The sequence below is a fragment of the Geotrypetes seraphini genome, chromosome 2 (genome assembly GCF_902459505.1).
Source record: "Geotrypetes seraphini chromosome 2, aGeoSer1.1, whole genome shotgun sequence".
NCBI classification, from domain to species: Eukaryota; Metazoa; Chordata; class Amphibia; order Gymnophiona; family Dermophiidae; genus Geotrypetes; species Geotrypetes seraphini.
Window position 1 is genome coordinate 45589548 of NC_047085.1, and position 14234 is coordinate 45603781.

General features: G+C 41.4%; 1 protein-coding gene across 2 annotated transcripts in view; it reads left to right on the plus strand.

Annotated features, from left to right (window-relative positions):
* The window catches only part of MRPL13 (mitochondrial ribosomal protein L13), a 66922-nt gene that overhangs the window by 3449 nt on the left and 49239 nt on the right, over window positions 1–14234 (plus strand). For both annotated transcript variants that reach the window (XM_033933249.1, XM_033933250.1), the window contains exon 3: window positions 6148–6241. In XM_033933249.1, the coding sequence (XP_033789140.1) occupies window positions 6148–6241 (94 nt within the window). The remainder of the gene's footprint in view (window positions 1–6147; window positions 6242–14234) is intronic.

The window sequence follows — 14234 nt, forward strand, 5'->3', positions numbered from 1 at the left end:
GTTTTCAAGCAAAGTTCTGGGTGTCACCTTGGACTCTTCTCTATCCTTCAACGACCATCTCCAATCCTTGGTAAAAAAAAATGCTTCTTCAGCCTTCACATGCTAAGGAAAGTCAGACCCTATTTTCATCAAAAACACTTTGCAGTCCTAGTACAATCCATCATCCTTTCCAGATTGGACTATTGCAATTCTATCTACCTCAGCCTAACCAAGAAAAGCCTCCATAGACTTCAGCGGATTCAAAACGCCGCGGCTAAGCTTATTTTCACGAAAAGCAAATTTGATCACGTCTCACCACTCCTGTCTAAGCTTCATTGGCTCCCAGTAATCCCCAGGATCCACTTCAAATGTGCATGCCTAGCCTTCAAGATCCTACATGGCATCCTTCCTGCCGTTATCCCTTTATCCTGGAACTCCCCAACTCCTACCTCCTCCAGATCCTCCCAAACTCTTAAACTATCCTTCCCTTCCACAAAAGGTATTTCTCATGCAGGCAAACTTGGGTCATCCCTCCCCTTTAAAATCATTGAGCTCTGGAATAACCTTACCTCCCCGCTCCGAACCTCAAGCTCCCTCCAACTTTTCCATAAACACCTAAAAACCTGGCTATTCTCAAAACTGTAACACTTCCCCCCCTCTTAGGCCTCTCCCACCCATCCTCACCCTTTTACACCTAATCCTTAAACCCTCCACTGGAGTTCCTCTCTCATCCTATTTCCTGTAAACCGTGCCGAGCTCTGCGTCTACGGAGATGGTGCGGTATATAAACCCAAGGTTTAGTTTAGTTTAGTTTAAAAGCTCTTTGCTGACTGTGTCTCTCTGTATTTTCTGGAGAAAGTTTCTTAAGGGTACTTTGAACCTTACTAGAAGGGCTAGCAACACTAATTTATAGTAGAATTTTCAAAAAGGTTTACTCACCTTTCAGAAGAACAACTCCATTAACCGATTTTTTTGCCAGGAAGACATGGGGAATCACTACCATTTATTTTTAGGACTAAGCAACAAGAAAGTTCTTCTTCACCCAGAGAGTGGTAGAAAACTGGAAAGCTCTTTCGGAGGCTGAACCAGAACATACATACGTAAGGCTAGTCTCAGTTAGGGCACTGGTCTTTTTCCTAAGGGCCGCCGCGTGAGTGGACTACTGGGCATGATGGACCACTGGTCTGACCCAGCAGCGGCAATTCTCATGTGAACTTTCCCATTAAGGTCTGCTGGTTACTGTCAGAGACAGGATGCTAGGCTTGATGGACTGTTGATCTGACATGTCATTTCTTAAGGTTTTATAATAGAAATATTTCTGAGAAATAACAGAATTTTCAGTTCAAACAATCTGAGATACCTGAAAAAATGTATATATGTAGTACAAAAAAAAAACCTCCAGAGGAACACTAAGGCCCTGATTCTGTAAACTACGCCTAGCTTCTAGGCGTTGTTGAGCGCGATTGTCAGTCTAGGTGCTGTGTATAGAATTGTGCACTGGTGGGTGTTAAAACTTTAGGCACGCTGCCATTTAGGCCAAGGTTGTCTTGGCCTCAGTGAGTGTGCCTAAGTGAACCCGTGTCCAAAATGCTTCATGAAAACACTCTTAATCATGCCTACATGCCTACTAGATGCCTCGGTGTAGAAGGTTAAGTCAAAGTGCTAGGCACCTACCAGCTAATTAATTGTTTTAATGGTTTTCTAATTGTTTTTTTTTAATGGCACTATCAGTTAGCACTGATTAAGCTAATTAAAAAATTGAAGTTAGGCACCTACATCGGTTAGGCGTGCTGAAGTAGATGCCTAACTTGAGGTGTTTTTAAGACTGGGGCCTAAATGCAACCATATATACAAAAACATAACAAAGTAATAATGAATAAGTGTTAGCAGTTTCACAAAATACTTTCCAAAAGATTCTTTACACAAAAGTAACAGCTGTACTCAGCAAATAGCATGAAACTATTTACAGAAAACATAAAAACCAAGGAGTTCTTCAAGGACAGACAGAGTGTCAAGTCCACACACATGGGTGATACTATCTGATAGAACTCGAGTAGGAAAAGTCTTCTTGTAGCTTAAAAAAATAATATTTATGATACCCCGTGACACGTGTATCTCTTCTCATGCTGCATTGCCATGAAGGGCTTCGGTTTTTAGTTTTCCATGGAGGTGACAACCAGCTAGCCACATTCTACTTCAACAAGCTGGAAGAATAGACTCATACTTCCTAAGTGACTCTCAGAATTCGTAACCAGGCCATCTCTTAAAGCCACAGATCTGGCAAGAACAGACAAAATCCTAGCAAAATGAACTGCAACCACATGAGTAGGTATCACTGGGATGAGTAGCATAAAATCTTGCTACTCTTTGAGATTCTGTCTGGATTGGCCATTGTTAGGAGCAGGGTACTGGGCTTGATGGAACTTCAGTCTAACCCAGTATGGCAGTTCTTATGTCCCTGGAACTGGATTAGTGAAAATATTTTGCAAGTGGGACACACAGGCCCGGATTCTGTATAGGATGCCCGGTCTCATAAGCCGACGGGCATCCTATATAGAATTGGGCCTAAGGCTCCTTAAAATAAACCCGATTCTGTAACCAAAGTCCATGTTACAGACGCTGGTTAGACAATGAGGTTATTGTAGACGCAGCCGCTACACTTAGCGAGGCAAGGGATTTCCTTGCCACGATAAGTATAGTGGCTGCGGCCTCAAGTCCCCCCCCCCCCCCTGAATGACCGTGGCAGGAGGGATGCCCAATCCCTCCTGCCTGGAACACCCCACCCGCCCTGAAGATCGCCAGCAGGAGAGTGCCCAATCCCTCCTGCCGGAACAACCCCCACCCCCTGAAGATCTCCAGCAGGATGATGCCCAATCCGTCCTGCTGGAACCCCCCGCCCCACTGAAGATCGCCTGCAGGAGGGTGCCGAATCCCTCCTGGAACACTCCCCCCGCAGATCACAGAACTCCCTGCTTGGATCCCCCACCCCCAATGAAACCCCCCTCCCTGAACCCCCCCAACAAGATCCCCCATCCAAGGACCCCCCTCCCCCCACTAACCTTTAAAGATGGTTGGACAGAAGGGTCCTCCAACCGTCCGACAGGCCCGCCTCTGTCGGAATGAGGCGGGCCTGCCCCTTCCCAGTGCATTGTGGGATGCACTGAGGAGGGGCCTAAGGCCTGATTGGCCCAGGCACCTAGGGCCTCGCCTATGGGCGGGGCCTTAAGCAAATGGGCCGAATAGTTAAGCTCTGTAATGCATTGCCAGAGGTTGTGGTAAGAACGGATAGCGTAGCTGGTTTTAAGAAAAGTTTGGACAAGTTCCTGGAGGAAAAGTCCATAGTCTGTTATTAAGAAAGACATGGGGGAAGCCACTGTTTGCCCTGGTTCGGTAGTATGGAATATTCCTACTCCTTGGGTTTTGGCCAGGTACTTGTGACCTGGATTGGCCACTGTGAGAACGGGCTACTGGGCTTGATGGACCATTGGTCTGACCCAGTAAGGCTATTCTTATGTTCTTAAGTTCATTCTTTATGTTGAAACAAAACAATGCTGATTGATAATTGCATAGAGTTTTTATGCTTTTACATGTTCTCTATTTTTGAAATAGTGTAATTTATAGTATTGTGAAATTTAAGTAGTTTGACTTAAAACTATGGGGTCTTTTACAAAGCCGCTGTAGCCATACTGCTGCGGTAAATGCACCAAAGCCCATAGAAATTGAATGGGCTTTGGTGCATTTACTATGGCAACATCGCTACAGTGGATTTGTAAAAGGAGCACTATATGATCTATAGCTTGTGCATAAATTCTAGCACACATAAAAACATTTCTTTAACTTTCTGTGTCTGGTAGAAATCATTTACATATCCAACCTATAATATTATGCTTATACCGTATTTTATTATTTCTATTCCACCTTTCTAATAGAAACTGTTCAAGGGATTTAGAGCATTAATCTCAAAATATACAGAAAAAATACAATAAAACCGTACTTCACAAACCCTTAAAAATGTACTGTATAAGATAAATTCTTTTTTGTTTTATTTCATTTTGTTTCTTTTTATTTCATTTTGTTTCATTTTATTTCATTTTGTTTCATTTTTGTTTTATTTCATTTTGTTTTATTTCATTTTATTTTATTTTGTTTTTTGTTTTATTTCATTATGGGGTCCTTTTACATAGTAACATAGTAAATGACGGCAGATAAAGACCCGAGTGGTCCATCCAGTCTGCCCAACCATACATGCTCCATAAATTAGTTTAGTTTGAATGGTCCTTTTTCTTAGATATTTCTGGGCCAGAAACACAGAGCCCTGCCCAGTAGTGTGCTTAGGGTTCCATCTACTGGAGTCTCCATCAAAGCTCACTCCATCTTAACCATCCCAACCCTCCCCAGCCCGTCCTCAACTGAATGTACTGAAGGGGTAGACTTAGTAGATAAGGACAGGTTGTTCACCCTCTCCAAGGTAGGGAGAACAAAAGGGCACTCTCTAAAGTTGAAAGGGGATAGATTCCTTACAAACGTAAGGAAGTTCTTCTTCACCCAGAGAGTGGTAGAAAGCTGGAGTGCTCTTCCAGAGGCTGTTATAGGGGAAAACACCCTCCAAGGATTCAAGACAAAGTTAGACAAGTTTCTGCTGAACAAGAACGTGCACAAGTAGGGCTAGTCTCAGTTAGGGTGCTGGTCTTAGACCAGAGGGCCGCCGCGTGAGCGGACTGCTGGGCATGATGGACCACTGGTCTGACTCAGCAGTGGCAATTCTTATGTTCTTATGAATGTTCAGAGTGTTGCCGCTCTTTTTGGAGGCCTCGGAGCTGCTGCACAAGGGGATGGGTAATAGTCGAGGAAAGATGCTGCACATGCGGGGGGGGGGGGGAAGAGAAGGAAAGGGGAAGAATTGGGGTGGAGGAAAGGAAGGGAATGATGATTGATTAAGGTGCGCTAAATGCTAAGACATCCATTGTATTCCTATGGACATCTTCGCATTTTGCATGCACTAAATCGGTTAATGCACCTTAATAAAAGGACCCCTATATTAACACGGTACCAAGAAATAGACACTTCAGATGAACAACTATTAAAATAAAAAAAGAAACCAGTGTAATAAAAATACCCAATGCAAACATGACAGTTTACAAAAAGCAAACTCTTGAACAATTCTTAAAATCAATCCTTGGCACACTTAGGAGCCCTTTTTTTAACCTGTGGTAAGCATTACCATCTGCTTAACATAGCATAAAATGGCTGACGACAGGACACATTCTGACATTTTGCGGTAATTTCCTAATATATATGCACAAACTGCATACTAAAAAAATATTTACAATTTTTTTATTATGGAGGGGGTGTCTGGGGGGGCAAAGATCAGGTGTTGTTCATGCACTAATCAGTAAAGTTACATTTTCACATGCTGATTGTTTGTTTTTATTTATTTTTTAAATTTCTATTCCTCCTACAACCTAGGTGGGTCACAAATTATAAAACACATAATAAAATTAATACTGTACATACAAAGGATTAGTGCATGAATCCTTACCGCCTACAAATTAGTAGAGTAAATGCTCATGCAGTAATATTTTTTAATGGCTGCATGCTAATGACTTGCATCCGCCTTGAACCGTAAGGTAATGGCGGAATAAAAATCACTAATGTAATGTAATTAATTAATTAAATAAAATTTTTTAAAAAATGGAAACGCAATCATTTTCTGGCTACAGTAAACATGGCGTTAGCATGCAGAAAAACCTATGTAAGGGCACACTAAGGCCTCTTTTTAACACAGCTTAATAAAAGGACCCCTTAGGGCTCACTTGGTATCCTTGATGATAACTTCTGTATAGCTGGGGCAGCACAAGAAAAAGTGTGCTTTACTAATACTATCCTTACTAATATCTGTTCTTATAAAGAAGAAGTGCAAAGCAGACCACCTTCTGCAGATCTTAAAGTTCTGAGAAATAAAGATTGGAAAATAGATTTCCTTTTGGTAAACTGGTTTTGTTTCTCATCTAATTTAGAAGCCTAAATGTTAAAGATAACACCTTTAAAATGACATGCTCTTTAATAATCATCAATCATTATAGCTTCCTCAGCCATCTAATACCATATCATTTGCATTGTGAAGTGTTTGCATGTTATCAATCTATACATATCATTGCAATTTTGTAGGTGACTGTGGAGACCATGTTGTTGTCATTAATACAAGGCACATTGCTTTTTCTGGGAATAAATGGGAACAGAAAGTGTACTCTTCACATACTGGGTAAGTGTTTCTGAGCTGCATTTTAGTTTGTACTAAAGAACTGATTCCTTTTTAATTTTAATTGGGAAGTTTAATCCTTCTGCTCTGGCAATGGAGCTTTTGAAAAATCCTGAGTTTCTATATCAGGGGGATAAATACTGAGCTGATTTTTGATTTATTCTGGCATTTTTTGTGAGTGTGATGATTTTGCCTTCTTTGCAACGATATGGACACTGTAGTAGTGTTCTAATATAGGGTACCAGCAGTTTAGCCCTATTTTGATTTTGGCACTAAGAATTAGTGCACCTTTGATTCACTTCACTACGGGAGCGACCCAGGGATGTTTCGCAAACAATTACCCTTGTGGGTTTATTAGAGTGACAAACACCCTCTTTTCGGAGGGTGGTTTATTCTTTTTTCCTCCCAGTTATGAGTTGTGAAGACTGAGGACCCTCCCTTCACTAATTATTTAATTTCAACATTGCTTGAAACAGTGGGCTCTCCTACTGCTGCTCTATTTAGGACAAGAAAAGGGAAAAGGTTAATTCTCTGGCTATGGTCATAACATAAGCCTGTTTTTAATTGGGTCAGATGACAGGGCATGACGGTACTTGAGAGAGTCCAGAGAAGAGCAACTAAGCTAATAAAGGGTATGGAGGACCTCTCATATACTGACAGACTGAAGAAGCTGGGGCTTTTCTCCCTGGAAAAGCGGAGACTTCCAGGGGACATGATAGAAACCTTCAAGATCATGAAGGGCATAAAAAAAGTAGACAGGGACAGATTTTTCAAATTATGGGGAACCACAAGTACAAGGGGGCACTCGGAGAAATTGAAAGGGGGAAGGTTTAGAACAAACGCCAGGAAGTTCTTTTGCACCCAGAGGGTGGTGGATACATGGAACGCGCTACCGGAGGATGTGATAAGCAGGAGCACGCTACAGGGCTTCAAAGAAGGTTTGGATAGGTACCTGGAGGACAAAGGGATTGAGGGGTACAGATAGGAGTATAGGTAGGTTATAGGGATAGGATTAGAGGATTAGAGGCAGTTACAAAATTAGTCAGGGACACTGTTCAGGCAATTAGGCCTGATGGGCCGCCGCGGGTGCGGACCGCTGGGCAAGATGGACCTCTGGTCTGCCCCAGCGGAGGCAACTTCTTATGTTCTTAGGGCATGAAAACCACCCTACCTATTCTGTACAGTTCACCCAAGATAGGACAGTACTCCACATTTAACTCAGGCTTGCCCTTAGGTCTTAAGCAAAATGCAAACAGGTATTAAAGAATGAATAGAGCAGAAAAGTGCTATTTAAAGAACTGGCTTCCTTTTTGTTTTGATGATAAAATGAATGGAGACATTTTTGTTTGTATCACAGAATCAGAATCAAAACCAAACAATGTAGCAATTCTCCTTTTTTATTGCAGAGCTTCCCAAACTGTGGGTCGGGATCCCAAATAAGGTCCCAAAACCCTTGTTTGAGATCGCAACCTGGCTGGACTCTCCCTAAATACACTATTATTCTACATGTTTCGAGGGTAAACAATTTTATTTGGCCATGGTGATGGCCACAAAAGCACTGTTCTAGTGTGAGATGATATTTATAAGGGACAATTCCAAATGCAACTTGGGTTATACATGAAGAAATGAATTTGAGGCAGACTGAAAGCACAACCTCTCTGAAAGCAAGCACTATACCAAGTCACACACATGGCTGACTTGACCACATGAAATGGATAAATTCTTCTGGAACTTTTCCAGTTCCTGCTCTGGAAAAGCCCTACTGATCTCCTCTATTTTTGTCCATTTAGACTACTTGAAATGATATTCTTCTCTCCTGTGACTATGTAAGGATCAACGTGCAACACACAGTGGTCTGTGGTTTGTTTGTTTTTTAACACCAGCTGTCATGGGTTTTTATACCTGGATATTGGCACTGAATGTCTTGGTTTAATGCATAAATAAGTAATTGGCTTAACTGAATAATTTCCTACAGGGAGATTGTTTTAGCTTGAAAAAATATAACAATAAAACTTCGGGCCCTGATGCCACCAAGTTCCAAGAACAACTTTCAGATTTACAGGTTTCTTTGCAAGAATTCCGTAAAAAACAAAAACAAGGTAAACTCAAGAGATACACAAGATTATAGCCAGGGGTCGGTATACCCTTGACTTAATCCTCAAAATGGTTCATCTCCTACCAGTACCAGTAAGGACCCACAGTCCAAATATCAAGGTTTCTCTGATGATAACCAAAGCTCAGCCAGTGGGAGTGATACAAGATCCCAATCTAGAGATAGGACTTTTTTAGGCCAACAGAACAGACAGGGCCAATGGCTCGCAGACGCAGAGGACGAGGACGGATACAGTACAATCAACAGAGCCGCCCACAGACACGATCCAGCAGTCCCAAGACATATTAGTTACCAACATCTCGGGACACCCTCTTTCAGAGAATCAAGTCAATGTCCTTAATAAAGGTTTGTCGTTTGTCCCTACAGTGAGATATGATCCTTTCAAAATCAGATGCGACTTGGCACGTATCATACGGAATTTACAAGTCAAATTATATTTTTCTAGTATTACCTCTGAATCTGATCAATCAATATTACGTCCAAAATCAGCCTGGAGTCCTCCAGGTCCGGTGGATCCCCACACAGCCACTTTTCGAGATCTAATATTAAAGGACCTGGACCAGATTGAATCTAATCATCGCAAAAGATTTTTCATTAATATGACTACAGTGGAATCACGAGCCTTACAATCTCTTCAACAGGATCACCAACTGATTATTAAACCTGCTGACAAAGGTGGATCCATTGTGATCCAAAATAGACATCAATATCAGGCCGAAGCTTTACGCCAATTGAATGATCCTCACAGTTATATCAATCTAGACCATGATCCTACTAAGATTCTTCAGTCAGAAATATGTAAAGTGGTCCAGGAAGCTTTAACAACGGGTATGATTACCAAAGCTGAAAGTCGCTTTTTACAAACACGTCACCCTAGAACTCCTCTCTTTTATACAGTGCCTAAAATTCATAAAACCCTCATTTCCCCCCCTAGGCAGACCAATTGTTTCCCTCAAAAATACCATACTAGAAATTTTGTCCCAATTCTTGGATCATTTCCTCCAACCTTTTGTGAGTAGAGCCAAGTCATATATCAAAGATACAACTGATTTTTTACATAAACTTCAATCTCTAGCTATTCCTGAGCCTGAAGCCATATTGGTCCCAAGATCAAGCCATATTGGTCCCAAGATCAAGCTATGAACATCGTTCAGATTACCCTTGACCAAAGAGAACCTCCTTTTCGTGTGACCACTGCTTTTTTGATGAAATTAGCTCACTTGGTTCTCACAAAAAATTATTTCAAATTTGATTGCTCCTTTTACCAACAAGTTCGAGGAGTTGCTATGGGCACCACTGCAGCTCCTAGTATCACGAATCTGTACATTTCCAAATTTGAAGAAGATTTTCTGTACACTAACCCCTTCGTCAGTTCAGTTCAGGGTTGGATGCGTTTCATAGACGACATTTTCTTTATTTGGACCGACTCTGAAGAACAACTCGGATACTTTTTTAATTGGCTAAATTCTCTTACTTCTCATTTGTGTTTCACCATGACTAGCCATAAACATGTCATCACTTTTTTGGACACCAATGTCATATTGGAAAATGGCCTATTACACACCAATGTGCATCATAAAGTGACCGAGAGGAACAACTTATTGTCTTTTAAAAGCTGCCATCCTAAACGTCTAAAAGCAGCTATTCCCATCGGTCAATTTTTACACATCAGGTGCATTTGCACCTCTGATGAGGCTTATAAAAGAGAAGCTAATCTCTTACAAAAAAGATTTTTAGCCAGAGGATACCCCAGGAACATCATCAGAAAAGCCTTTCTCAGAGCATGGCATGCTAATAGGGACCTTATGTTGACCTGTATTCACAATAAAGAAGTTTCTTCTAACCAGATTTGTGTTTTGTCCCATTCTATCAAGTCTCAAGAAGTGACTGCCAGTATAAGGTCTCACTGGCACATCCTTCATTTACATTTGGCTTTTCAAGAAAAACCCTGCATTGCTTTTACTCGGGGAAAAAACTTGGCTGAGCACTACTTCTGATTTTTAGGCTCAATCTCAGAGCCCCAGGGGTAGTGGCTACCACTCCCCCTGCGGCAAATGCTCAGCATGTAACACCTCGATCTCTAGTAGTCAGTGGATTCATCCCACCACAAAGAAGATTTATTATTTAAGATCCAATACCACGTGTAAGTCCAAATATGTTGTATATGTAATCTCGTGGGGTGCACTACCCGCAGCATCAGGATTAGACTTATCTAACGCCGGAGCTGTTTAAAAACAGGTAGAACTACAGCTCCCATGGACACCTATAACATTACTCAACAACATGACTTTTCTCAGCTGCGGTGGTGCATTTTGGAACAAGTTCCCCCCACTTTCAATGGGGACAAGCATACTTATCTATTAAGACGAGAAAATTTTTGGATTTTTCATCTTAAATCCTATGTTCCTAAAGGACTTAATGAAAATGTGGACAAATGTTTCATTCACTAATTCTTAGCTTAGAGTCGGGTTTCTCCCGACGTTGTACGTCTTTTACGTCATCACGGTATTTAGAACGCTGCCCCTGCTGACTCTCCATGGCGTTCTTATACTCCTGAGACACCATCATTATTTTCCGCAGTGATAGTTTTTGATTTTTTTTCTCACACTCTGGAATTTTGGAGCCGACAGCAGTAAATAATCTCCTGTCGGTAATAACCCTAATACTTCCCGCTCCTGACAAAGAGAACGAAATGGAGCTCTGTCGAGTGGTAGTATTTTTCTAAGTGGCAGTACTTTTTTCTCCATTTGGTTTACCAAGTACTCCTCGTGTATTAATGTTTGGTTTCATTTGCGTTTCATTATGGTGCTATTTGAATGTCTATGAAATGAAGTGACTTTATATATAGTGCATGAAGTGAAGCAATTTTATGAATATCTAACTTCTAAATGGACCATTATTATTTTTGATTTGAGAAATTTATGAATTCATAGCGTTAGTTCTTTTTAATGTTATTTCTATGCATGTTTTTCAATTTTCTATATATCGTAGTTAAGCCATGCATGTATGTGTTTTATAGCATCTTAGAACAATATTTTTAGTATATTTATTGTATGTTGTACCACATGACTTTATCAATTTATCAATCTATTAACTTTTTTTTCAAAACACCATTAATCACTGAGGGGTCTTTATTAACTTATTTATTCTTCCATTTGAAAAGAATTCCAGCACCTGTATTTGCACTAGGTAGTTTCTTGGGAGTTATTACATAGTTTTTTAGCTTAAGCTTATTCTTTCCCAGGGATGATTGTTTACATTTGATGATCTTAGCACTTTATTCCAGCGTGGTTTGCACACCAAGGGCCTAATGATGTATGAGGCAGTGCTTGAGACTTCGGTCTGATGCTAGTCATCCATGAGTCACTGCCTGAGCTCAGTGTCCTTCGTTCGTATTCCAAGAGCTCATACTGAGGCCTCCTAAATTCATTTTTCTTACAAAGATCATTTTCTTCAAGATAATTTTTTCATAGATTTTTATATTTTTTAAGCTAAAACAATCTCCCTGTAGGAAATTATTCATTTAAGCCAATTACTTATTTATTTATAGACTTTTGGACTTATTGGCACTGATTAGTCCAGAGGGTTAGTTTCTTTTGTGCTTATATTGGTTTAATGCAGCCATTGGACCTTATCCCAATACTGATGATATTCAGACCAATACCTGAAAAAACTTAGGGCAGCCTTTTTGCTGTTTTCACTTTATCCAGAGATGCCAACAGGAGACATTTTTGTTTGTATCACAGAATCAGAATCAAAACCAAACAATGTAGCAATTCTCCTTTTTTTATTGCAGAGCTTCCCAAACTGTGGGTCGGGATCCCAAATAAGGTCCCAAAACCCTTGTTTGAGATCGCAACCTGGCTGGACTTTCCCTAAATACACTATTATTCTACATGTTTCGAGGGTAAACAATTTTATTTGGCCATAGTGATGGCCACAAAAGCACTGTTCTAGTGTGAGATGATATTTATAAGGGACAATTCCAAATGCAACTTGGGTTATAAATGAAGAAATGAATTTGAGGCAGATTGAAAACACAACCTCTCTGAAAGCAAGCACTACACCATGGCTGACTTGACCACATGAAATGGATGAATTCTTCTGGAACTTTTCCAGTTCCTGCTCTGGAAAAGCCCTACTGATCTCCTCTATTTTTGTCCCTTTAGACTTCTTGAAATGATATTCTTCTCTCCTGTGGCTATGTAAGGATCAACGTGCAACACACAGTGGTCTGTGGTTTGTTTGTTTTTTAACACCAGCTGCCATGGGTTTTTATACCTGGATATTGGCACTGAATGTCTTGGTTTAATGCAGCCATTGGACCTTATCCCAATACTGATGATATTCAGACCAATACCTGAATAAACTTAGGACAGCCTTTTTGCTGTTTTCACTTTATCCAGACATTTCCCTGATGCCAACAGGATAAATATCCTGATAATTATTCATGCTAACTAAAATAACTCATGGCTCTACATGGACTCTATCCCTGGTGATAGGAATTGGCACATGCGCAGAATGCACCCACAAATTTTTTTTTTAAAAAAAACAAATCAAAGATCGGCAGGAGGGATGCCCACTCCCTCCCGCCGTCAAGTAACCCACCTAACACCCCCCCCCCCTCCCCTGGCAATGGGAGAGATGCCCACTCTCTCCTGCCACCGACATCAAGCAACCCACCCTACACACACATCCCCAGCAGCGGGAGAGATGCCCACTCCCTCCCGTCACCGCCTTAAAGCAACCCACCCGTCCCCCCGTCCCCCCCGGAAGCGGGAGGGATGCCTACTCTCCCGCTGCTGCCATAAAACACCCCTCACCTGACATCCCCTGGCAGCAGGAGGAATGCCCACTCCCTCCCGCCACCACCGTAAACAATCCCTCCCCCACATGACACACCCACACCCCCTACCCTCGAGCAGCAGTAAGTAAGACTACAAAAGCTCAAACCTGCTGGAAAATGTTACCTGCAAATGTAGGACAGCGAGGTTAGGGAATCACACGTTGATGATAGAGAATCGCCCAGAGTGCTTATTTAAATATTAATGTAATATATTTGCATGGCAAAGTCGGAGTTTCTCAGGAAGCTCTGAAAAGACTACAGTAAGCCTTTTTGAGAATTGGCTGGTAGAATACTTCTATGCTAAACCGCTGGATCCAGTTTAGCGACCATCGTTAAAGGCACAGTGGTTTTGAGAATCTTCCTCTTAGTTAAATTTTTTTGGTGCTTCTGAAAGTTGTTTTCTTCAGCATTCCTACTGAACTGGCCTGTATTTATTCCAGTTTGGGCATGCCAGGAGAGCACCCAGCCAAATGTTTCTCATCTCTTCTGACTTTTTTCATTTAAGTGGAAAATTTCTCTCTTTGATTTTCTCTTTGTCAGTTTACTTCTCAATGTCCAAAGAGCATGCAGCTTCAAGCACAACCAACAACTACAGGTTCTGTTACAAAAGTTTGAAACATAGCTATGACTAGGCTCTGAGACTTCTTGCCAAGAGCTAAGATAATGCTCCTTGAAGCAGGCATTAAAAAGGCTCAGTCCTAGGTATGGCTGCACCAAAAAGAAGAAAGCCAGGAATTAAGAGAAAGATCACTGGCCTCACTTGAGTCAAGGTCAATGTGGTGAGTGCTTGAAAAAGAAGACCCGGGTAGAGGAGGGGGTCAATGCTGAGCTGCAAGGTTGTCTGCAGCATCAGCCTGTCCTTTCACCTCACTTGGTTGAGCTGTGACACACATGAAGCTCCAATTAAGCAGCCACACTTCAAGATGAGCATTACTGCCTTCCAGTTACAAATGACTTACCTCCAATTCCAACAGTGACCTCCAAACAGCTGTATTGTGATGCGTGGCCTTCTTTTCCAGCATCAACACCTTGTATAT